Source organism: Erithacus rubecula (genome assembly GCF_903797595.1).
Source record: "Erithacus rubecula genome assembly, chromosome: 8".
NCBI classification, from domain to species: domain Eukaryota; kingdom Metazoa; phylum Chordata; class Aves; order Passeriformes; family Muscicapidae; genus Erithacus; species Erithacus rubecula.
The window spans coordinates 27080525-27106493 of record NC_136659.1 but is presented as its reverse complement, the minus strand read 5'-3'; the positions used below and the strand labels follow the sequence as shown (position 1 = coordinate 27106493).

The following is a 25969-nucleotide window of genomic DNA, read 5'->3' as shown; positions in this document are numbered from 1 at the left end:
TATAATGATATTAATGAGTAGCTGTGGGTTGTACAGTAGGTCTGCTGCAGAGGCAGAAGCTGGGCTGAAGTCTTCTGTGCTGTCATTAACTGCTAAAAAAATATAATTCTTTATTATTTTTGTTCTCACTTAACCGCTCTAATTTATTCCATCAGGTCTTGTCAATCCAGAGGATGGTGTAGATGCATGTGCAAATATGACTGAATTACAGCCTTGTCCCTCAATCCTCTACTACCCCTATTATAAAGATTGCAAGATTCCTATATTGCACTGGCACAGATGGGATGCTTCCTGAAGCATGTTTAGTTTGAACTTAGACTTTTGTGATTAGCATCTGCCTTTATGCAAGATACTTTTATATGAAGACTTGTATTCATTCTGATTTAGGCTAAGGAATAGTTACTTGGTCATTTTCAACAGGAGCTTTGAAGACATGAGTCAACTCAGCTATTTGCTCCTCAGCTTTTTTTTTGTCTCCCTGCTTTCTCATGTGTTTGATGGAGAATTGGAAAGCAAAGAGGGGCTATTGTCTGAACTGATTCTTCTCTCCACAGACCCAGCCAGTGGCCAAAGAGTTTTGGTGTGGCTACATTATTCTTAAATGTGCAGGGAAATTCTGAAGTGTAACTTTTATTTTTGTGCTTGTTGGGAAGACCATAACATAAATTAAAAGCTTGGGAATGTCTTGTTCATGTGCAGTCTGTACCAGAACATCACCAGCATAAGCAAGGAACAAATCCTTCTTCAAAAAACATGGTAGCCACAGGTCCTCCTCCCTTTCTTGTTATTTTTTTCTTTCCTCCAACTCCTCTCTATTAGTTCTCTGTAGCTGAGCACAGGGACATCCAGTGGAGCTTAGGCTGCAGTGCAGCAGTCCTGACAAGTCTCAGCTCACCTGGCCCCTGGTCTGTGGCTCCAGCTCAGGGGAGGCTTTCATGGGGCTAAATCAGGAATCAGGGCCAGCCATGCAAGCTGAATTCAGGGAGTCTCTGTGTGTGTGATGTGGATGCAGGAACTCTGTTTCTTTTGAAGTTGATGTGCTAAGCCATGGATTAAAGCTCTGCTGACTTAAACCCTGCGAGCTGTGACATATGCATGCCAGAGAAGTCACTTTAAAAGGGGTTTTAGGCTTGTTTTCTGCAAGTGCTCAACTTGATCAAGGCTGGTAGAACAAACTCTAATAAAAGAGGGGACAGGGACATAAGAAATCCTTTGTGGTGAGTCATACGTAGTACTAGGTAGAGATGGTCTCCCTAGAGTGTATCAGAAATATTTGTAAGGTTATGTCTTGCAAATGTGCATTTACCCTCCCCAGCTCTTGTCATACCTGCAGGCAGCCATGCTGGAAACTGCCTCCCATCTTACCTTCATTGTTTCTTTCTTTTTTCATTTTTTAAAATTCATTTGAAGGCAAATAATCAAAACAGAATTCGGGGCCTCAAAATCTCTGCAACTGCAGGAGTTGGCACTTAATGGCAGCTTTGCCTCCAGTCGTGGCATCAAGTTACTTTTGAAGTCTTTGAAGTCAACAGGGCTGGAGGGAGAAAGTGTTGTGTTGCTTCTTTAAAAAGAAACATGCTTCAGTTATATTTGCAGCTGGGGTTTTAATGGCTGCGAATTAAAGCATGTTTTATTTGGCCTTTGTTTTTAGTGCACTTTTACCCCTTGGGGCACTCGAAGCCAAGGCACAGCTTGAGATGAAGCTGGCTGCAGCACACAGCCATCATCAGCCTCCTCTTCTGTTCCTGTTCACTCTCAGGATTTGTGTTCCCCACACCACCAGTGCCCCACCCTCCCAGTTTACTCACCTGGCACCTCTCTGCAGGCTCTGGGTCTGCTGACACCACAGAGCTTGGAGTGATCTGATGGAAACTTTTCATATTGGCCCTGGAGACCTTAATTTCTAATCAGCCCAAATTAAATTACTATGAATCTGATAAAGGGAAAGAACTCAGCTTAAAACAGTGCAGATAGGCACTTAATGTGATTTAATGTATGTCTACATAGTCTTAATTGTTTATCTGCACATCTGGCCTAAATACTTGTGCAAATCTGACCCCTACCCCTTTTTGGACCATATTAACACTGAAAGGAGAGATGGTAGATGATGCAGTTAATAGGTTACAGCCTGCTTCCCTGTCAATCCTTGAGGCATCAACCATCCTGCTGAGTAGAAGGGAAGGTGCTTGAAGGATGGGGATGGTGGTGGCTGAGCAAAGGGCACTGCACTAATGGTTTGAGAGTACTCTGACAGAGAAGATGTAGTAATCTTTCCAGCTGTGCATTTGCCAGGCTCTGTGTGGTAGATTTGTTAGCAAACCACATCAAAATGGTGGCACAGGCTCCAGTAAATACTGAGCAGCACCTTTTTTTGACCTCCCTTTATCCTCTGCTCAATTATGAGCATTGCCACATTTTGTCATTATGAGGCCACATCTGCTAGCTCAGTCAGCTCACTCAAGCAACACAAAGATATGATAAATTATTTTGTTTTTCATGTAATTGTGTGATAGAAAATAGTGCTTTGTTAACTTTTTAAAGTATGGAAGTAGAGGACATGAGATATCTGTCCTAATAATAAAGAGGTTTTTGTATGTTTGACAGGTGACAAACAGCCCAGTTCAGACTCTAGAGGCTTGTCTCAGCACTCCTTGAAGAATGGACAGAATTATACTGTTTTACCTGATGCGTTGAATTTCAGTGAATATAATAATGATCATTCTGATCCAAAATCACTGAATATTGAGGACAAACTTTGAGGTTTCAGTGAGGCCATGAAAAAGGGCCAGGGAGGTTCTTACATTACCTCCACATACTTGCAGATGGAAAGCTCTGTCTCACACAGAACAGAAATAATTCTTTGGTTCTTGTTATGAAGCTGCTGTTCTTTAGATCAGAGTGATTTTCTTCCTCAGTATCTGAGATTTTTGCAGCTGTCAAATGTTTCCAGCCCTTCATGAGTTATGGATCTGGAGTAACTTTCCCTTCTCAGAACTCACAGAGTATATGGTTAAGGCAAATTCTGTAACTTTCTGTAAATTTCTGACTTCAGGTGACACAGCAAAAATATTTTGCTTTAGTTCTCCTTGTTTAGCTGCTGTCTCAGAGGCTGAGACAGAGAATATGGTGATTGCTTTTGTTAACATATTGGATAATCTGTTGCTTGAGAAATCTGTATGCAAATCCTGGCTTTGCTGCTGTTTTTTGCTGTGACCTTGGATTAAATATTTGCATGTTCTGTATGTATGAAACATGAGGGTGCTATCTCTGTTATTTTTGAGTGTGGTATAAGAATAGATCTGTAAGTACTTGATGGGTCATGGAGAAAGGAAATGTCATCAACCAAAGGCAGGGCATTTAGTCACCATACTTGTACACCACTGTAAAGAAAAAGAAAATAATGAAGAGAGATTTTTCTTGCATCTCCTACTATTCCAGCAGCATGTTATCACCCTTCATGCAGCACTGTCAATTGAGTCTGCCCATCTTCTTGCATGGGGTACCTGAGTAGGATATTTCCCTGTGGATGGCTGTGTTTAGTTTTGTTTTTACTGGGTTTTGTAGTTATCAGAACACAGATGGGAAAATGGAGCATTCATTTTGTCTGAATTTTACCATGCCTTCTGCCTGTGCTGGGTCTCTGTAGTAGTTTTCCTTGTCAAATTTCTTTCTGAATAAGAGGAATAAGGAGTAGATCTCTGCTTTATAAAGTATTTCCCCTGCCTCCCCTTGCTCTCTGTGCCTAGGAGGTGGTGGCCTGCAGCGAATTCCCTGCAGCATCTGTGTTATTGCATACACATGCTCGTGACACTTTAATGGTAGCTGTCAGATAACATTAATGTATTGCTGCTACAAATAAATCAAGCAGGGCTAGGAGTGAAGAAGTGAGTGAATGAGATAGGACAGTCTCGTCCATCACTATCAGACAAGGCCACCCTGAGACTGTCTGCTCACTTCACCAGTGAAATTGTTGGCTCTGTTAATATGTGCTCAGTGAGGGCACCCAGGCCTCAGCCAGCAGCCCTCCTCTCTGAGAATACCCAAAGGGCTTAGTTTGTCATTTATTCTGAATAAGGAGGGGAAGCTGCCTGAAATGACCTTGAAAACCCTCTTTTCTGGAGTCCTGAGGACAAACCTTGTTTTGTGGGTCTGAGCCTCCTGGTTTCTGTCAGGGCACTCAGTGTGAGTGCTGTGCTGAGCCCAGTGGCAGCAGGGTGCTCAGGCAGATCCTGAAACCCCTGGCTGCCCTCCCAGCCCTCTTTCTAGGAAGGGTGTAGGTAGTGGAGCTGGTCACCAGAAGAAGCAACTGAGTGAGGGAAAAGCAGTTACACTGAAATTCCTCCCACAAAATTATAGGTCTCATCTGTCAGTGTGTTACCACTTAAGGATCCCTGTTCTGTGCCTCTCTTTATACTTCGTGGAAATTCATTAGTTTAGTGCTGCTCATAAAAGGCCCTTTATCTGATAGTGCAGATGTTTCCAAACTCAGGAGTGCAAACTGTGCCTGGAATACTGTCCTCCTCCTACTGCTTGTGGAGATCCTGGAATTATCTCTTGCATTTTAACGCTATATTAGAAAATTGGCCAGCAGTAACTTGCTCACAGCTGAGATTGCAATATACTCATGGCACTGCCTCTGCAGGGTCTGCAGACACACTGGGAGTAGAGGTCTGGCATTTGAGAGCTGGCATAATGTGGATGGAAAATTACTGTGTTAGTTCTCCCACCTTAACTCTTGTTGATAGTTGTAATAGGTTGTGATAGACTACAAGGAAATATAAATCATAAACTTAAAGCATACCAGACCACTGCCTAGTTCCTGAAAAGCATTAAAGTGTCACATCGAGTGACTCTGTGATTCAAATGAGTTCTTTGCAAGAAAGCTCAGAAAGTTTTAAGAAGGTTTTTTTTTAAAGAAGAAAACTTCTTACAGAAGCATTTGCTTTTACTGTGTGAAGGTGGAAAATTATTCTTCAGGATCCAGCTGTAGAAAGGATCATCACTACTTTTTTAAATTTATACATGATTATCATGTTCTTAAAATTCTCTCCATGACAAGTCCTTTGTAGTTCCTTAAACTGATGATGATTTATTATGCTGAATTTGACAGGTTAATGATCGAGTAGGAAATCGTTTAACGCTTGTTAGTGTTAGATATAGAAGGGATAGATTAACTCTATCCTTTCTGTGTCTGAAATCAGAAACTAAATCTAGAGTTTGCCATAGTAATAGGGCAGGGATTGTAGCAGGGAAGTACCAAGGGGATGGCTGAGATCAGTGCTCCCTTGTCCCCCTAGCATATTGCATTTAGGAAAGCAAAAGAAACGTTAACCATGGGGCTGAAGAGTCAAAATAATATTACCAAAATAATAGGCCCTTGGAGGAATATTGTATGGGTTATTGTAGTGACTCATTGGTCTAATGTACAATTTCTTGAAGAATCTTTCCCTGAAGTATTAGGATTGGAGTTTTGCTGTCTAGCAGAGGTAGCAGTACATGGTGGTTTGTGGCTGGTTTGGAAAACTGAGCCTGTTTGAAGGGACTGCTGTCCCTTTCGTATTCAGTCATCAGCTCCCTGGCTATGAAACCACTATAAAAACTTGATTTGAATGGGAACCTCTGTGGTATGACAGTATGGTGAGAGGGGTAGCAGGGCAGAAGTGCTGACATGTCACTAGTGATAATAAAAAGCAGAAAAGCAGTAAGAAGAGTAAAGGCATATGGTCTAGGCTTGTGATTTGGAGAGCAAAAGAACTCACAGCCTGTGTTCAGTCCTCGTGCTCTGTGTATATATTTTAATAACTTATGTTTTTCCTGTTTGAACTGAGCAAGGCCTGGAGAACAAGCTGTTCTTCTGGAATCCTTTAGTTCAGTTATTCCCAGTAGATTCCAGTGGGAAATAAAATCAACAGCCTCTCCTCTTCTGAACAGTGACCCTCACTGTGTTTGTTAATACCTTTCAGTGTCTGTCTCCAGCAAAACTCAGGATATAATTGCTTAACCAGAATATGCAGGGGAATAAGAACTAAGGGGATTTCTGAGCATTTAAAAAAGTACATTAATTGCATTTGATTTTGGGTGCCCAAATGCCTTGCTGTGGGAGCAGCTCATTTGTTTAAACTGCTTTTACAAATTTAACTTTTTATACAGATCCTGAGTTTTAGATACTAAAAACACCTCATCAAAGCATCTTAATGAACTGGTGACAGCTATACACCTAATGATCTCTGAGTGTGTGGGCAGAAATGCCAAAAAACTATTTCCCTGTGGGACCAAGAGAAAAAGGCAAATTTTTAAATCTTCTGGTTGAATTTGCATGTGGTTTTCCTATCTCTTCATGCTGCCTAAAGGGATGAGTGACTGAGCCCTGGAGCATTAGATCTAGGGAATATTTCTAATGTGCATACCTTGAATATGCCCAAGATGGTTTTAAATCAGGTGTTGCAGAGCAATTAAAACTGTAATGCACACAATGAGGAAAGGAGGCAATAGCCAAACAAGAGACAGGAAGATCTGATTTACCAAAATAGGCATGGAAAGGGATCTAGTATAATGATATCTGGTAGTAAAAGGTCTCCTGGAAGTGCTAAAATTCTGTTTGAATCTTAATCCTAGAGGTCTGGACTGTAAGTCCACTTTCTGTATGTCTTGCTGAATAGAGAAGGACTAGAATTATACTTGGGGGCAGAAAACAGTGTAGTTGAGGCCTAAAAATCAGAGCAGAATGTGGTGAAATAGGGAATATAAGAAAAAAATTATTTTGAGAAACCTAATAATTTCCTTAAAAGATAACCCCCTTGTGATAGTTGTAAAAAATTAGAGGTAATAGCTTAAGGGATTAAATAAATTTTCTCTCTCTGAATAAAGTACTAGTGACAGTGTCAATATTTTATGGGTCTTAGCACAAATTTCTCGACTACATGAGCAGTATGGTAACATGAAGAAATGTGTGTTCTCTGTTTAATGCAGCTGTTACAGACAGAGGAGATAAAAAGGGGGTTTGATGGAACTCCTGGGGGTGAGATTTAAGTGTGTCTGGGCTGAGGCAATTCTGTAGAGCTGGGGAAAAACTGAGATGCCATTGCAGGGAGTCATTCACCTCCCCTGAGGGAATTGCACCTGCTGTTAATAAAGTGATTTTCAATGTCAGGGATCTTCATCTGCTTCCAGACAGTTTAGGAATCAATGTACTTGAGCACATTTTCCATCTGCATTCAGACCAAGGGCTGACTTTCTTCTCCCTAAAGTGAAGGCTGCTCCTGCCAGGTGTATCTTTTGTTCCTTTGGTGCAGGAGCTGATGTTTGGCACCCAGGCTGCCAGGAGCAGAGCTGAGAAGCCATGCCTTCAGACAGGCTCTTCATGATCCCCAAACTGTTCTGTTTAGTCAGGCCAGCCACACTGACTCCAGTCCAGCAGTGGCTTTTATGACAGTATGTAGGGCAGTGGACTCAGGACAATGAACACTTTTGGGTCTTTCTTTTCTCTGCCTTTCCCCTCCCACGAGAAATCATGCTGCTCATGTTTCCTGAAGTAAAGAAACACAGGGGTAGTAAGCCAATCTATCTTCCTGTTTCCGTGGTTTTCAAGCTCTAATTCTCATTCTTCTTGTGGATAGATAACTTGTAGCATTTTAATTCTTGTTTAGAACTGCTGCATGCATAGTTGGATGATATCTAGCTTCTGACCCATCCATAGTAGTAGGAAATGGTGAGGAAGGTAAATACTCTCCTTGGAGTCCAAGTCCTGGCTATTCAACCATCTCATATACATATTGAAAGTCCAATAAAATATGATGCTGATTTTCCAACTAGTTTCTTTTTCAAAAGAGCACAGATTGTTCTGAAGTAATTAAAGAGCCATTTTAAAGATCGTGTTCTGTGCAGTGCTGATAATCAGATACAGCAATTTTGCAGACAAACTTAGCAAAGTGGTCACTGCTTGTGATGCCTGACATTATGCCAACATCTTAGCATCTGATTGCTGGACTAGTTGTGTTTATCAGTTGATTTTTGCTATAAATTTTCAAAATGGTTTCTTAAAAGGGAATAGTTTGGAGGTTTTTTGTTCATAGGCAGACAATGTACATCTGAGTCAGTTTATTTTGTGCAGGCTGTTCTCAAATAGCAGTGGGCTACTTTTAAAGACTGTCTTGTAGACCTCAATGGATAAGTGAAGTTGATGACAGAAATGACCCATTCAAGTCTTTTGGTTTAGTCTGTTGTGTTTCTGCATTCTCCCACTTTGCATTGCATATCTGGATTTGTGATTCTTGCCATCCTTTCACTTTTTCTTCTGTTTACTGTTATTTTACCAGGTCTGTAGCAGGATGCTATCAAGGACCACCTACTTCACATTTGAAGGGATAGATCATATTTGCTTCACCAGAAAGCACAAAGAAGTGTGTAATGAAATAACATCTTAGAGATACAATTAATAATTTTCTCTGGTTCTGTCTGTCTTAAGCTAATTCAGTTAAACTGATAAGAGTAGACAACTACTTCCAATACCTTTATCCTATCAGAATGGCTTAGGAGCTCCCTATTGGATTTAAACTGACAAATGCTATCACATTACAATAGCACAGCAAAGAACCAGTTTAGGATTTCAAGCCACAGTCATGGATCTGATCACATACAGAAGCATTTCAGACCAGTTTTTTATTATTATCTATTGCTAAATTCTTCATTTGTGTAGCTTTCATTTCCTAGATATAAAGGCAACAAGTGTGCATGTTTTTCAGTAGGCAGCAAAACCTCTTGGCTGTTTTTCTTCTTTAGGCAATTGTTTGTCCAGTTATCTTGCACGTCTCAAGTACTTTGCATAAACTCATTTTGTTTTGAAGTGAACCAGTTGATCTGCACATGATACAAGGGCTGGTTTGTGAAAGGCTTACTAAGCAAGTGCACAGGAGCTGTATTCTTGGAAATTAAAAATCTAATGCTGTGACTAAATATTTAAGCAGTGGTGCAACAGATGATGATGACACAGAAAGAAGATTGCAAGCTAATTTGCTTATTGCCAATATTGTCTACTCCAGGAAAAATGTATCTTTGATATCTATGAAGAGAAATATTGCATATAATATGAGAAAAGCAACTACTGCTTTTCAGAGGACTTCAAATTTCAACAGAATTGTGGTATCAGTTTTTTGATTATGACAATTTTTATGAGGCAACTGGGAAATGAGCTCTGTAGTTCAGGAGGTCTCTTAGGTCCTGTTTTCTTGTCATATTACAAAAAAATTCTGAAAATAAGTACTCCCTATTCTTTTTCTGTCTGTCTTCCTCATATTAGGATGCTTTAAATAATTGTAAATTATTGGTTTTCAAAGTTCAATTCTGTGGTGCACAGTATCCTCTTGGGGAGGTTAGTATGATATTCAGTCTATTTTAGTTTCACCTCAGAAAACCTATTCAGCTGCATAATCTCTGGTAATGATCTTGAGGAGAATAAAAGTACATGCTCAATTACAGGCTGAAAATTTTCCACTAGCAGCAGAAATTTGGATTTAGTTTCTTTATATCCTACCCAATTCCCAGCAAGCCCAACTTATTTCAACTGTCAGAATTCAAAGGCTCTTTCCAAATTGTGCATCTCCAGGAAAGTGAGCTTAATTTGTTTACTTCTGTTAAACTGTGACATTTTTACAGTATTGTAATTCCAGTATGTTCAGTATATTCATCTTACACATTTGACAGTAAGAAAAACCTTGCTTAAGATCCTACCAAAATATCCTTTGGCTGTAGCATATCTTGGTTCAAGAACCCAGCTTCCTGCCATTTCATAATGCTTGCAGAAATTGATGGTGCAGTCTTGTGCAATGGGGCTTGGACAGTGTTTTCAATACATATGCCTTGAAAATTTACCTTGAAGTGTTTTCCTTCAGATTCTGCAAAGCAATGTAAATTGTGACCTGCAGAGTATGCTGTGAAAAACTCACATAGTAACAAGTAACCAAACTGTTGAGCTGTTGGAACAGAACGAGGCTCATTTTGGCTAATTTACAAACAGTCATTTGGCTTGATCCTGGAATTGTGTGTGTTTGGGGACAGATGGAACTGGGGAGATGAGAAGAAAGTGCAGGGTGGATAATAATAGGATTTACTTATAAAGAAGGCAGAATGAAAGACTCATGAAGAGTGCAGTAGTGCAGCTCCAAAGGCACAGAGGAGAGGGGTTGTGTGCAGTGAAATAGAGGCTAACAGAGGCTAAATTATACTGTAATTTGTGTTATAAACAGAGCTGGTCATAACCACTGTCGTTGGGTTGTCTTACACTTGCTTTCATAAACAGTTCTGAAGTGTCTTTTAGAACTTCTCTATAAAATCTTTGTTGTATTGTTGTAACCTTCAGAAATTCAGTGTGAGGAAGCTGAAGGCCAAGGATTGTGCCTTCAAGCTGATCATTTGGCTCAGTTAAAATTTGGTCAGGAATTTGCTTACTGAGCTTTTGTGTTGTTGAATCCAAATCAGTTTAGAGATCAGTACACTCAGCTGCTGGAGCAGCCAGATATGATAACAAATCTCAGGCTTGTGTGCAACCCCTCTGATGCAGAAGTAAGCCCAGTTTACTGTAACAGCTGGCAAAACCACACAGCAGCCTTTGAAGGAGAGGATGTGATCCAGCCAGGTCCCTCCTAGGTTGGCTTGGATATTAGTGGTGGCTGTGCACAATCTTTGCAATCTGCTTTGAATGCTGCTCCTTCACCTCATCCAGTTCAAGCCACTGCTTCAGTTCAAGAGTTCAAACTTTGCTGGTGGTGCTTGGTAAGTTTTGTTTATTGAAAATATATGTTGGGATAGGGATGTTAATAGGAAGGAACAGAGCTTGTGGGCAAGCTGCTCTGGCTTGATTTGAAATCCAGCAACAGAAGAAGAAAGGAGGTATTTTTAAAATCAAAACCAAAAATACCCATCTGTATTCCATTCTTTCTCCTTTTTTACGTTTCTTCCCACACAGACAAACAAAACCAGTTTAACTCACCACCCCCCAATAACACACATTCTAAATGCTTGGGAAATTGTAATTTTTATATCTTACAGACCATATTTAGGGCACTCATTTCTGCCTGCTGAGCAAGTGGAGAATGTTCCTTTTTCCCAGATAAATAAGACTTTCATGTAACTAGATAAATATTTTTCTTTTTCCAGTGACCTGGAGGTGACTCCTGTGCTTAAATGATGATGGAAGATAAGGGATGTGATGCATTGCCTGTATCTGAGCCCAGGGCTCCCTGAAATATTCCCAGGAACACTGAGGACTAGAATTCCCTGTGACAGGGGAAAGCAGAGGGATGTTTGTCTTCATGATTTTGCCTAGTACAGACATTTTCTCCACAGCCATTGAATGCAGCCCAAGTCTTGGGCAGGTGCTTCTCTGTGGTTTGCTGGCACTGTGTGGGGTGCTGGGAAAGGCAGAGCACACCTGGACAGGAGGATGGGGAGGGGACATAGTGGCAGCCACAGAGGTGGCTGTGGAGAACTGGGATCCTGGGTTCAGAAGTCTCTTCTGTTGAGACTGTGCACTTGGTATGACTGCCAGGCACAACTTGTGTCAAAGGGGAAAAAAATACAGAAAAGCAAAGTAAACAGAATCTTGCTCCCACTATGGCTTAGATCAGTTTATGTATTTGCTTGTTAGGTAAATTGGTGTGTGTTAATGGACTTCCATGTGTGTTTCAGTGTAGCAGACTAATTTTAAGAGAACCTGATAGAAAACCTGGGCATTTGTCTTCCATCCCTCGCATCCCTTCCATCAGATAGGGAAGGAAATGGATATAAATGATGAATAAGGCACATTTCTTGACTTTTCTCCTCATTGATTAGACCTCCCTTTAGCTTCAAAGACATCATGCAGAATCTGGATAACCAGATATCTTAATAACAATATTTTTCTATTAATACCTATTGTATCTTCTTATCTTACCAGCTCCTCATGTCTTGGGAGCACGGGGACAAGTGGGACTGGCATGAAAATAACTCAAACGTGATTACAATCATTTGCAGAACAATTGATTTTGCTGGAATATCAGAGATTTTCTTAATTTTCTTAACTAAAGTAATTGTCTAAATTGCCTAAGCTCTCATGCATCTGGGCAAATTTTGTACAGTTGTCAAAATTATCTTGACATGTTTTTTATGGGAAGATGTTTATCCAGTGACAGCTGTGAGTCATGCACAGAAAGTCTAGCTTTCATCCACTTTCACATCCTCAAAGAGAAGTACCTAATGTTTCAAGGCCCATTTGAAGGGCTTTTATTTTGGTAAGATTGTATTTGGATGCTGAAGTCTTTGTCACCTCTGTGCATCAGAAATAAACACATTTCCAGGGAGATTAATTCACTCGTGGTACAAATGCATTTTTACTGGGGTCAGGTTAAGTGAGCTGGAGGGTTAAAATGTTAAAAATATTGCTCATGAGCTGTGTTATAAGCCAGGTCCTCCCTTTCTATCATGTTGTTCCTTCTGGAGGCTGCCACAGCAGATTTGAAACAGGCCAAACTTGCAGCTTGTGCTCAGTAGAAGCATCTGGCTGGTGTTCCATCTTTTAAGATAAGAAGCCACTGGATTTCAAGGATGCAGCCTGGTTGCAGAGACCCAGGTGGTAATTAAAATTAAAAAGCAGGGGCTGAATTGTCAGCAGGGGAAAGGAAAGGGGAAATGTCCTGTTTTAGTGGAGGAAACATCCCCCTAAGTTGTTTCAGTCTCATCTTGCACCCAAGGGCCACAGGGTGTTTCCCTGGATTGCAGCTTCCCATGCAGCTGTTGCCTTGCTTCATCTGAATCACCATCAAGAGTCCTTGCATGAAAACCTGTGCTGATTTGTAGCTTTTAAAGTATGTTAAATGTGGAGATAAAGAAAAACTTGTTTGCCACAGAGATCTGTTGGGGATGGAGGACAGACCCAGCAATCTCCTTCCCAACTGTTTAATTGCTAGAGAAGAGCAGCACTTCCTCCCCCCAGACTGTGACACTGTGCAAAGTGCCTTTCTGGGATTGTGATAGAGTTCCAGGAAAACTTAGACACGCAAATATTTCTTTTAGCTGATGTTACACCAAGATTTGGTTAGGACAATATATTCTCTGCTTCTTAATCTTATCAGTCAGTAACGAAAGAAAATGAAAAATCCCAGCAGAAAAATTAATAAAATACTGATAGAGAAGTAGAATTTATCAATTTTATGTAAGAATTTTTCTTCTTGAGAAGCTTCATTAAAAAAAAAAAAAAAAAAAAAGTCTGTATTGGTAATATTTGGTCTTTAATAAAAGCAGGATTAAAAGATTTTAAAGATAAAAACCCCCAAATCATAAATACTGTATTCTGCATGATAGTACAAATATTGGTGGGCAAGAATGCAGAGAAGTTTTGCAGTTACAACAGTTAGTAAATGAATTAAAATTATATAGAATAAGATGTGAAGCATTACAATTAAGAATGCACCATCAAAGATTTTTATATCTCCTGAAACAATTAAGAGAATTGAAAAATATAAATATCTTGATTTTTTGCTCTGGGGTTAGGGGCATAGTGTATTACATTTCCACATGCAACTATGTATTTAAAAGGTAAATTAGATAATAATTCTTTTCATTCTAAAGAAAGAATGTACTTATATGGGGCAAGATATTTGTTTGGCTTTCCTCTAGGAGAACAGAATCATGTTTGAGAGATCAGTTTATATTGGGGCTGGAAAGGTGAAATGGTGACTGAAATACACAGAATGGATGGCATCAGATCAATGGTTTTATTGACTGCAGTTCTTGAACAGAGATATTCACAAGTGGTATAAGGGTTCTTTTAGTGTTTTCAGCCAAAATACCATGTGTCACTCTCAGCAAGTAATTTATGCCAAATATAGAAGCTAGTTGAAAGAGTGAAGTGGGCAGCTTTTGTTCCTTGTAGGCTCACCAAACAGAAGGGACATCAAAAAAGTTTCAGAAGTGTTTCTGCAGAGATGTTTTTTGTTCTCACCATCAGCTGGAGAGATTTACTGCATATGTAGAACATCACTCTCTAACTCTCTCTAAAGAACTCTGCCACTACAATAGTTCAGGTGTGACTTAGGGAGGCATTTGAACTCGTGGCTCTGGCTTCAGCAGCACTGCTGTCCTGTTAGAGGAGCCTTTGGAAGGCTGTGGCTGTAACTGGTTTCTGTTCTGCTCAAGATCCAAGCAGTGGCTGCTGTGCAGCAGCAGCAGAACAGAGAGGGAAGGCTCCACAAGCACCTCCAGAGAATTTGTTCTCAGGCTCGTTATTGATGTAATCTTTGCATGTTGCAGTTATCTCCCAATGCTCTGTAAAAGTGCTTGCCACGTTTGAAATTGAAACCTCCTGATTTCTTCATTAGTACATACACTGTTCTTTACTGGCCAAGCACTGGGAGAGGACCATCTGACTTTAACTGTTTAATTATCTTTCTAGCATAATCTACAAGTTTTCACTATCTTAGTACTCTGCTGGTTGTAGCTCTGGGAAATGAAAGATGTTGTTGTATATACAAGATAAATACATGAGTAATTTGATCTTGGAGCCAGCTGATGTTGTCTTTCATTTTAATTTTCCTTATGCCTTTGGCTCTGAAGCTGCTCCAATTTTTTTATTAGACAATACTGTGTAAAGAGGCAATAGAGGGTTAATTTCTGATCAGGGAATGTGTTTAAAAACCAGCACTAGCTATATCTTATAACAACAACATTCTCATAATGTTTGTGCTTTTTGTCTTTAGAATTTATCCATATTTCCAATTCATGATTACACATATTGGTGCAGCAGAATTGTCTCGGATAATTAGAGCCTTTGTATTCATCATATTTTTTTTCTTACATTGTTTATAGTAAGTGTTCAAGATTCCATAATAATTTTTAAAGGTTAAAAAGTAATTCTCAGAAGTAGAGATAATCTCAGTGTCTGTCTCTGCAATTAATAATTGGACCACTTTGCCAATTCAACATACAACCACTTTAAAATGTAGCCTAGAAAGCCAAGTATTATCTGCTTTTAATCTGGCTGTTACACAGATGATCACTTCAACAAAAAAATTTGCTACTGGCTGAGTATCATGGGAGTTGGAAAGCTGAGGCAAAGCAGTGTCACAGTCAGGAAAGAGGGGGTACATAGTTTGGTGTTTGTTGCAGGTTGTTTTGCATTATTTTTAATCTCCATGTATGTGCTTTATGTCTCCTTGTGGCAGTTTTATTGCCCCACAGTAAAAGCTTCAAAAGCAATTGTTTTCAAAACAGGACCTTACAAAAATATCAAAACAATATTTAGATTTAAATGAAAAATAAATAGAAAAACAGAATACTGGTTAGTGGTGTTGGAAACTAAAGGGAATAGCCCCAGTGCTGTGATCTTAGAACAGAAGTAACCCTGAGCAACAGCAACAGAAGTGGACCAAAGCAAAGTAACTTGGCAAAAAACAGAAGCTGTGACTTTTATAATAAGCAATGGTATTGTAAGGAATATGGCCCACCTTCTCATGTCAGTAGCCAGCCTTGTTTGCTCTGGGAGAGGTAGGGAACAAACTAAATTTGTCTTGATGCTATTTCTCTTAAGCATGTTGTTGTCTCTTAATTACATATTGAATAGCATCTGGTGTTTGAAGAATTATCGGGTAGAAACACAGCAGGGGGAAGTGTGGCAATATTGATGCAAGCTGATACTTTTTCTGCTCTGCTGGTCTGGAGGATCTCTCCTGGCCACTGAGACACCCTGCTCCTTCCTCAGCCTGGCCTGAGGTGCCCAAAATACCAATTTTGTAACACTGGTGTCAGGCCAAATTTAGCTCTCAATTTTGATTTTGTAATACCAGGTTTTCATAACTCCTAGAACATGTTGAACTAAACTGTTTCCATCTCTTGTCTTTTTTCCCCTTCAGTCACCAGGGGAAAAAATTATTGAAAACAGTTTCCTGCAGGAGATTCAACAAAAGCATTGCAGGGCTCTGTTTGTGTGATGAAATCAAAGTGACTGGAAACTGTTTTGTTGTGAGATTGATCTATTATTTCAGAGGCACTAAGGAGTCACAGTGGTTTTTGAATACCCTTCATAGTACATAGCTCTTCCTTAGGTACTGAATCACCTTTGAAGAGCTCTGCCTTGGCAAACCAGGAGAACAGCATTGCTCTGCCTCACACGGGTCATGGAAGAGTGAACGTGTTAGTTTATGAAATACTCACATCTGCCAATGCTGCAGGCAGGTTTAGTAGCTTTTCTAGGACTTATACGTAACTTAAATGGTCTTTATAAACTATTGTTTTCCAGAATCAGAAAGGTAGGAATCTTCTTAATTTTAATCTCTAGTTAGGCAGGGGAAGGAAGTCAACTACAAAACAGACAATTTTATCTTTCCATGCCTTGAACACCTCTTCAAGCACAGATTGTCTGAAATAGCTGCCATAATATGTTTTTACTTTTCAGGCCATGGAGCTTAGGGAATCAGATTTTTAGTATCTACATCATCTCTTTCCTCCTGGGACTGAAGCTGGTTACCATAGCAAAATGGCAAGGAAGCTGATAAGCAAGTAGTACCATTTGGCAAACAGGATATAAATTTATTTTGTTAAGACAGAGGTCTGTGAAAAAAACTATTGCTCCTAGAATTTTTTTCTTTTATTCTGTTTTAAAATGGCTGTGTAGAAAATTATTGCGAGCAGATATTAAACAAAATTCCCTTGCTCACTAACAAGTGTTGCTGCAAATAAAAGGAGCTTCAGTTTTAAATCTCTGCAGATCTTTAATGTTTTCACAGAAAAGTTACACAGTAACACAGATATTACACAGTAATTTCACTCCTTATGTTTCAGGGTGTTGCAAAGATGCCATACTGTGAATTAAATGAGCTCCTGCCAAACAGAATAAATACTGATACCTGTCCCCCTGCTACTTAAAAATTACATTGCAATATAGTTTTTGTTCCTATTTGATGAAGCATGGTCATCTGAGTCTGTCTTGTAAATCAGTCTGTGATCCGTGTACCCTTGGGTTTGTGTAAAATGATGTTAGTGAGTGCTGAAAAGTTAAACTGCTTGGTGTCCCAGAAATGTTACCAATGATGCCAATTGTGGTGGTGGTTTTTGTACTCCCTGTCTCAGTGTCCAATATGAGCCACATGCCCTGAGCTGTTTCAGGCATCATCACAGCACCTGTGTCTTTGTGCATGGATCCCACTGGGGTGACTTTTTGTTGGCACACCACCCATTTGTCCAGAAAGACCTACAAAGAGCTTGTTTTCAGGACTGAGGGGTTTCTTTTTCTGCTGGCTCAATTCTTGATATGTTGCCTGGCATCTAAACCACCCATAGTCTCCTGGTTTTGGTGCAACACTTGAGTCACTGTGTTGGGGAGGTTTTTTGGGGTTTGTGCTAGTGACTGTAATTGAAATGAAATATCAGAATCTTGAGATTCAGGCAGAAAACTGCTTATTTCCTTAAAGCCTTCTTTGTTCTCTGTTTTATTCATTCAAAATATATCATACATGCTTTTACCATTTTATATGCCCTGACAAATTTTCTAATTACTACACAACTCCAATAGCGAGGATTTGGGAGTCTTGCTGTAATCTGGGCATGCAAATTATGGTGTTTAGTTTTAACCCCTTTGAGCCCATATAAACCAGATTGACCTTGTAGAGATCCTGTTCATTGGTTGAGAGTCTCAATCAGTGTAACCTTGGAATGGGAATTGAGTAAATCCTAGGAAACTCCTATTTTGACACCTTTTTTATGTTTTTGGGGGTTTTTTTCAATATAATAAGCACTGGCTGGAGGGTTGTTTTTAGGCTGGGAGTGGGTTTTCATTTTTAAAAACCATCATTATCACAAAAAATACCATCAAATGCCCATTGGATGCAGCAGTGACTCAGTGACTCCTGGGCAGGATCTGGGTGGGGGTTGGCTGGTGTCTGATCAGCTTGGGGGACAGAGGTGGAGAACCTTGGCAGGATCCAGCCAGGCTTAGAAAGAGCTGAGTGAAAATATAATGATGAAGGGAATGTGTGAGTTTAGGATTGGGGTTTATTTCATGTCCGTGTGTGTGAACTGCATCTTCAGCAGCCCCATCTCTGTATGAACTGTGGGCTCTGCATGGAGGGACCCACCTGTAGGGGCTGAGAATAATTCCACCCTAGAAAACCAGTCATCTGCAAATACATCTGGATTGGTGGCAGTCACCTGGGGGGGTCCTTGCCCTGCAGGCCCTCGTGCCTGGTGTGGCACACAGTGTGGGAACTCACTGCATGGCCCAAAATGCAGCGCCTGGATGCTGGTGCTTGGCAAGTTGGAGTGTTGCCATCTACTGGCAGCCATCCACAGAGAGAAGTCCCTCCTCTGGCTGTAGCTGATGGTGTTGCTTATTTTGAGCTGAAAGATGAGGATTTTCTGCCTAAGTCCTGTTTTGAGTCAGAGTTGTCAATAACAGAAGTGTTGCTGTCCTTAGCACGTGAGTGTAGACAAAGAGTTGGAGTAGCAGCAGTCAGATTTCCATGGAGAAGTTGGTACTCTTGGGATGTGGTCCATGTTTGAGATGGGGGCAGTTCAGACTCTCACAGTGTCCAAGTTGGTCTGGGGAGTCCTGAGCACCCCTGTGAGCTCAGGGCTTGAGGGGTGTCCTGCAACTCTCCTGCCATTCAGAGTGGCTCTTTATTTTCAGGGAATGGGCTGGGCTGGAAACTGCTTTTTTTAATACTGCAAGTAAAAGATTTATAAAGGCAAAGGATATATTTGGCATCTATTAGGGAATAGAGCAAAGATCTGTATTATTAAGAATCTTGGAGGTCTGATGGTCTTTCCCTCTGGAAGAGATGAGAGGTGTTTCAACTAATTCTGTCCTCAAAGGGTGATCCAGTACAGCCTGTGCAAGTCTCAAAAAGTCCTACTGGGACTGACCTCTGTTAAGGGAAATGTTTACATTAGGCCATCACAACATGCTTTGAACATTTTGCTTAAAACAAATACCAGCAATAGGCATGAATATTTTTCCCTTTCTATTAAAAAAATAGTTGGAAAATAAAAGGTTGCACCACAAGTTTTCAGCAAAAGTTATGTGACTGCTTCCTTACAAAACATAGCACACATGGGAGTAAAAGAGTGACATAGCTCTTCCTTCATGCTTGTCCAGCTGAAATATGCTTCAGACTTAGCAACTCATTACTGTGCTCATGCTTAGAAATGTAAAAAATGTATGTTTTTATCTAGAAACATAAAATTTGGAATTGGAAATAGATTATAAAAACTGCTCTGAGACCTTGTGAATACCAACCCTTTACCTTTGGTATTGTAATCACTATTTTAAAATAATGGTTAATGTACCTTTGAAATGTTTTTGATCCAGATATGTAGGTACACAAACAGGAAAATATTTAGTGTTCCTCTGCCAGATCTCTCTGTGTGAGTTATAGGTGACTTCCAGTGATGGAGCAATGATTCATTTTCAGATTGATTTGTGTCTCAGTAGTTCCCAGATAATAGATAATCAAAAGCAAGATTGCAGAATTACCACTGAAATTGGACCTTTTATTTGTGAAGTAGTACACAGTGGAAAGAACATATATTTGAGGTCATATTTGAAGTTTTATATTTTAAAGACTAGAGAGGTAAAATACACTGGAATTAAGAGCCTGAGGTTTCAATATGTGTTGGATTAAGGAGTCATGGAAGGGTCTGGACTCTGGCTGGTGCTTTGTTTCCAATAGCAGTTTTCCAAAGTATAACCAAGTATTTTTTTCTCTCTCTCTCTTTTTTTTTTTTTTTTTTTAATTTTCTTTTTTTTTGGTTGGTTTTTTTTTTTTTTTTGGTTGTTTTTTTGTTTTGGTTTGGTTTTTTTGTTTGTTTTTGTTGCAGCTGGTCTCCAATGTTCTCATCTTCTCCTGTACAAACATTGTAGGCGTGTGTACCCACTACCCAGCAGAGGTGTCCCAAAGACAGGCTTTCCAGGAGACCAGGGAATGCATACAAGCCAGGCTGCATTCTCAAAGGGAAAACCAGCAGCAGGTAAGAGCAACAGTTGGAAATAAAAGATAAAACACTGAAACAGAATTAGCATGCAAATTGCTCCTGTAGGATGGGATTTGCTGGCTTCTTGCTTCATGAGTAATCCAAGCAAGAATAGGTTGTTGTTAGAGGACAGGATTTCTAAAGGTTTGAAAGAAAGCTCAGGGGTGTAGTTCTTGTCCAATACTCTGATGGACTTTTCCAGAGACAAGCAACATACCCAATGGCATATACTCTGTGGATTAAAATTATAAAATACACAAAGAGTCTGCACAGGTTTTTTGCACCCATCATTGCTACCAAGTCTTAGATGCAGGTGCATCACACAGGCTTTGGACTGACCCTCTTTGTAAAGTCAAAGCCTGGTGTGATTGTCAGCCAAGCCACTGCCAAAAGGCAGGCAAGAATTGGGTCCACACAACACAACATTCCTTGATGCCTCCAAGGAAGGTCCTCTTCCCTCCTTTCCCAAAGGCTCCTTACTGCTTACTCACCTCTCTGTACCTTACTGGCTTCAAATGAATTGTAATTGTTCAAAAAGTAAGATTCATCATCAGCTTAATTGGTTTTTTCCTATTAAAAGCTCTCTTTCTGCCAACATATAACTTAGCTGTCAGGGTACTGAATGTCTGCTCCCCTAATTCACTTGTGGGTTCTCTTGCAGTGGCAGGAGAATTAGACACAGAAAGTCTTTAGGGGCAGCTTCACAGGACATCTCACAGTGGCCTGTTCATTCCAATTTAAAATGAATCATGAAATGGGACTTCCACTGACCCCTTGGGAGATATCTCAGAGCTTGGTTGTGGGTTTGGGGAGAGGTCAGGGGAATGAATCAGTTGGGGAGTCTCTGCCTGTCTGTGGCAACTCAGTTTCATTTTCCTTCATGTCTCAGCCCATCTGCATCTGTGGATTTCTGTTCTGGCAGTGTTTCATGAGGTACCTCTGGCTGCCATAGCTGCTGATCAATCCTCACTGTGAGATAACGTGTGCAAGTGTTTATTTGGTACTTTAAGTATGAAAACAACATTCACACTCAAGACTCCTTTTTCCTTTGCAATGAATATTGTCTCAAAAAGATGAAATGAGCAGCCACTCCTCCTTCCACCTTGAAGTGGAAGAAAGGATTGAGCCAAGAGAATATGCCATTTTATTTATTGATTACAGCTCTGTCTTCCCTGCTGAGAGACTGCCTTAGCAGCATGGCTCAGATGCCTGTGCTGTGCTGGATTTGGATACTTCTGCCTCAGAAGCAGCTCCCAAGAACAGTCCTGACAAATGCCCTATCTTGATGCTTTTGTCTTCTCCCCCTCTCCAGGAAGTACTATACCATACATAAGAAAGCCAGGACATCAGAAAAATGTGTGTCAAAGCCAGTCAGTGCCAAGTGCTCTTCAGTCCCACCAGCAATAACTGCAGGTCCTGGCAGCTGGAGACTCCTAATGAGATTATTTTCTGCCACAGCCTGTGCTGACATTGATCTCCAGGTTCAGTTCAGATGCCTCTCTATACATAATGCATTGAGATTAGCATGAGGTGACAGCAGACACAAATAAGGACAGCTCAGCCCACATCTGAGAGAGCCAGTCTCCAAACAGGGGTGGAGGAAAACACAACTGCACAGCCCAACTCTGTTATTTATAGTTGCTTGTCTTTTTCTGGAAATCGATGGTGCTCCTGTGTGCTGTTCTCTTTTAAAGGCAGGCAGATTTTCTCAGGCAAATGACCTTATATTTTCCTTTATTAACCATCTACCAGCACCCAAAATTAACTTGAAAGTAAATAGAAAATCCAGAATGTCCAGTGCAGAAAGGAGACGACTTGCACTTTCATAACTTGAGTTAACCTAGGACCGACCATAACAGGAATTGCTGTTGTTTGCCCAGAACAAAATATTGTTGGATGAAAAATCAGATATTCTCCACATTCTGTAGGGAGCAAATAGCATTTAGGAGGTGGGATGCTGGTACTGCACTGTCCTAATTCCAGCATTGCATGTCTTTTGTCTCTGTAAAGTTGTTCTCTTCCTGTTTTCATGTCAGCATCACTTTTAGTAAAAAGTAACTATTAGTAAACCAGAGAAGAAATGGATAAGATACTAAATATTCATAGTGACTTGCTGTCATCTTGGGAGAGGGCTTAATAAATAGTTAAAATTCCTTTGCAGTGTCATTGTGAGAATGTGTGTGCCCATGTACACATAAATCCATGTGTATGTGTGTAAACAGAGTAGATCTTTGTTGAACTCCTTCATCTATGTGCCTGTTTTAGAGACAGACTGGTGCTCCTTAGGATGCAGTTGTTTAATGTATAATTCAGTGGAACTATACTTGCATGTTATTTTGAAGTGAGAATTATATATGGATTTGCTCTTGCTTTTTTATCAGGTCAGAACACTACCTTGTTATACTTGTAAAACAGCAGTCCTAGTCACCTCATTGGTGCATAATATGTGATTTTACAGTGAGGGCTGCAGCTCTTTCTAGTTATTGTAGCAAAATGAAAATTGCACTCTTGTGGAGACCCTAATTTCTCTGCTCCGTTTGAAATAAAACATAGGGGTTTTTTGCTTTGAAGCGTTCTCATGTGGCTTATGCCTTAAAAATGCACTTGTTATAGCCTTCTCCTGTTAGCTTCAGAGGTTATTTCAGTGATTGTGATGACCCCAAGCAAACAGAATAAAGATAATGCTCAGCTCTGTAACACAGCTCAACTTCCTAATTAGCAGCTGCATGAAGGGATGTTGTGCCACATGCATTTGTTTCACCTGATGAGCCTCTCTCATTCCCTGATTATTAGTGCAGCTCCTGGAGATCTCAAGTGTCTTGAAAATATTGGTGATTTAATCTGGCAAGTGCCTGTGGTGTCAGGAAGGGTAGGGTGGGGGCTCTCCAGTAAAAGCTGCCTGGAAATGGAGGTGTCAGTCTCCTGGAGTGCTCATAAAAGACACTCAGGCTCCTGACTCTGTTTTGGAAGCAAGCAAACCCTCCATGCTCCTGCGCCCACAGGGAATGTTCCAAACCTGTGGGTGCCCCTGAACCTCCCATAAAGCTCCAAGTTATTTAGAGGATGTGTAAAATCACACATAAAATAGCAGCTTTCACACATTTGAGGATGCCTATTAGAATATGCAAATGACAACAGTGTATACACCATTTACTCTGGAAAGCATACAAATGTGTTGTGCTTTTCCACTCAGGGAGAGCACCAATAGCAGACAGAAGCCTAAGGACACGTGCATGATTCATGAGCTGCTGTTTTTAAAAAAAATGGATATGTAACTGTTAGCACCTGCGGTATGCTAGTGACAGTGACAGTACTTTACAAAAACAAGAATCTTTTCATGACTACTGCAGTTTTAAGCAGAGATAGAAATCTCTCCAACACATCTTCTGAGTTATTACTATCTCTTCAAAGACTGAAGGCAGATTTAGTCTCTTTAAGGTGCACGTTGAAGGGAGAAAAAGAAATACTGGGCAGTGCTATAAAATGTATAGAGTATAAAATGTCTCAGTGCATGCTGAGCACATTTTCAGTGAATTCATCTTCCTCTGGTTCCCTCAGGGCTCCTCTCTCTCCTTAGAGGAAGAAATAAATGGTGAACTTTCAGTTCAGACGAGGAATTAGAAGGCAGAAATGTGCCTGTGTCTGCAGTATGGGCAATGGTTTGGGGATGTGAGTGCTTGGGACAGGATTGCTGACCCCTCTGAGTCAGGCCTGTGCTTGAACCCTGCTGCTCCCTGTGTTGGTGAGAATTAATGAGCTGTTAGATAAGGTTAATGACCTTGCTTTGCACCACCTTCTGTCTGTGGCATCAAGAAGGAAGGCTCTTTTCTTCCTCCTACTCACTGCAGGGGAAGAAAAATAAAGACAAGAGTGGCAGAAACTTTTGGGATTCTTCAGCTATTCCAGAGCACTGCAGGTTGGACCTACAGAGCTGTTCCCAAAGGAGATGCTCCCCACCTTCATGAGCCGTAGCAAAACCTTTTGAACTTCACAGGGTGTGACTGGGAATAGAATGAAGCTCTGGGCAGAATTCTCAGGTGTGATTCCTGATACACACAAATTTATGCCCTGGGGCATGAATTACTGCTGGCTTAAATTCTATAATTTCTGTGTGAAATTGGCACCAAATTTAGAATAATAACAAGCACCTGTTTTTATGTGAGTTTTTAGCAAAATCACCATAAAGTCATCATTATATCAATTTTTGCATACTCAGTAGGAGCAGCTTGCAAAATATTACACAAGTCACACAATCAGTAAATAAAAGTGCCAAGTGTGGGGCAAAGAGAGTCACAGACTGTTGATGATATGTGTTTATTGAAAATTCTCTTGTAGGTGAGTGGGTGGGTTTACAGATCCTAATGCAACTGGGCACTAACAGCAGTTTAAAGTGTAGCAGTAGCACTTTTCATGCTGGTTTTATCAGGGTGTTTCTACGACATTTTAGCTGCTAAGAGCAGGTTTGTGCCTGCTGGGGGAATGTGCTTAGATAATTAGATAAGCAAGGAAAGAATTTTAAATAGTGCCCAAGGGTGTTGGGATATCATTCCTCTGGTGTTAGGTGAAGGAAGACTTGGTGGTGGTGGTGTGCAGAGACTGTGTGGGAGGTCAGGCAATATAATTTATCAGAGTCCTTCCAAGAATGGTGCATGGACACTCTTTGAGTTGCATGGTTCCTTCATTTGCAAGAATTGGCAAGCCCAGTGCATCTGGAATGAAAAATAATACTTTTTTCTTCTAGAACCATTGAACTCTTATTGTGGGGTTGGGAGGAGCATTGCATATGGCTGGTTAGGGGATCAGCTACTGGGTTTATGGAGCCCATTTTGCTTGGCTGTACTCATCTCCCACCAAACTGATGAGTCATTTCTCCCCAGTAAGGAACAAAGTGTGTTTGTTAACTGGGCAGCAGGTGTTTTAATTGGTTCATCTGTCTGACTCCACAGGAGCGTCTCCTGCTCTCTGTACTTCCTCGACATGTTGCCATGGAGATGAAAGCTGACATTAATGCCAAACAGGAAGACATGATGTTTCATAAGATCTACATCCAGAAGCATGACAATGTCAGGTAAGAGCAGCAGCCTGTCTCCCAGCCATGGTCCCTCCCAGCAGGGACCCTCCCAATGCCTGACCCTGAACACACAGGGATGAAGATGTCAGGGACACATAATCCAAAATCAGTGCAAAGACTCTAAAGTGTCACTAGTTGACTTTTGAAAGTTTGTTTATAAGATGGTTGGAGGATTGCCTCAATCAAACAACATCTTTTGAGAAGCAGCTTGAACTGATCTCCTTCCCTACATTTTCCTTTTTTTTTTCTTTTTTCTTTCCTGGAGTAAGTGTTGATGTTTTTGAGAAGGTATTATATTTGGGGTCAGTTATTTCTGGACAATTACAAGCACCTCTCTGATAAGAGATGATGGTATGCAAGTTAAAAATTGGGAATAATTCCCACAGGGTAAATTGCAGAGCCCAGCCAAGGTCTAGATTTTCTGGAATGGTTTTTGTCAGTTTGGAATTACAAGCAGGGGTCCATTAGTGGCAGTCTTGACACCTGCTCAGTCACCCAGCAATGTGTTGCTCCTTGGTCTACCTGGATGAGGAGAAGAGTTTCATATCTAATCTCTTACAAATCAAACTCAGCCTGTGTTGCTGGGGTAGCCCAGCCCCAGGAGCTTCTGCACATCTCCAGGTTCCCACTGACCAGTTTCCCAGGGAAGAGGCAATAAAGTAGTATTCAGGTGGCTTGGTAGATTTATAGCTGCTGTTGCAAAGTTTAACCTAATCTTAATGCATTTCACCTTTGCTGTTGTACCTGATCTCTTTGGAGATCACTTATATCTCAGCTAAGCCAGGTCCTGGAACTGTGTAACAGCTCTGTCAGTCTATAAATACTTCTTTTGAGACACAGGGACTGGGGACAGAGAGCTTCCCTTTTCCATCTCCCCTTACAACAAGAGTTTTTTCGTGTCAGCTC

The 25969-nt window shown here is 40.6% G+C and overlaps 1 protein-coding gene across 1 annotated transcript in view; it reads left to right on the top strand.

Moving 5' to 3' along the window:
* The window catches only part of ADCY5 (adenylate cyclase 5), a 200060-nt gene that overhangs the window by 98083 nt on the left and 76008 nt on the right, over nt 1-25969 (top strand). Inside the window, exons 2-3 of the mRNA XM_079311027.1 lie at nt 19840-19989; nt 24939-25060. Coding sequence (XP_079167153.1) covers nt 19840-19989; nt 24939-25060 — 272 coding nt within the window. The remainder of the gene's footprint in view (nt 1-19839; nt 19990-24938; nt 25061-25969) is intronic.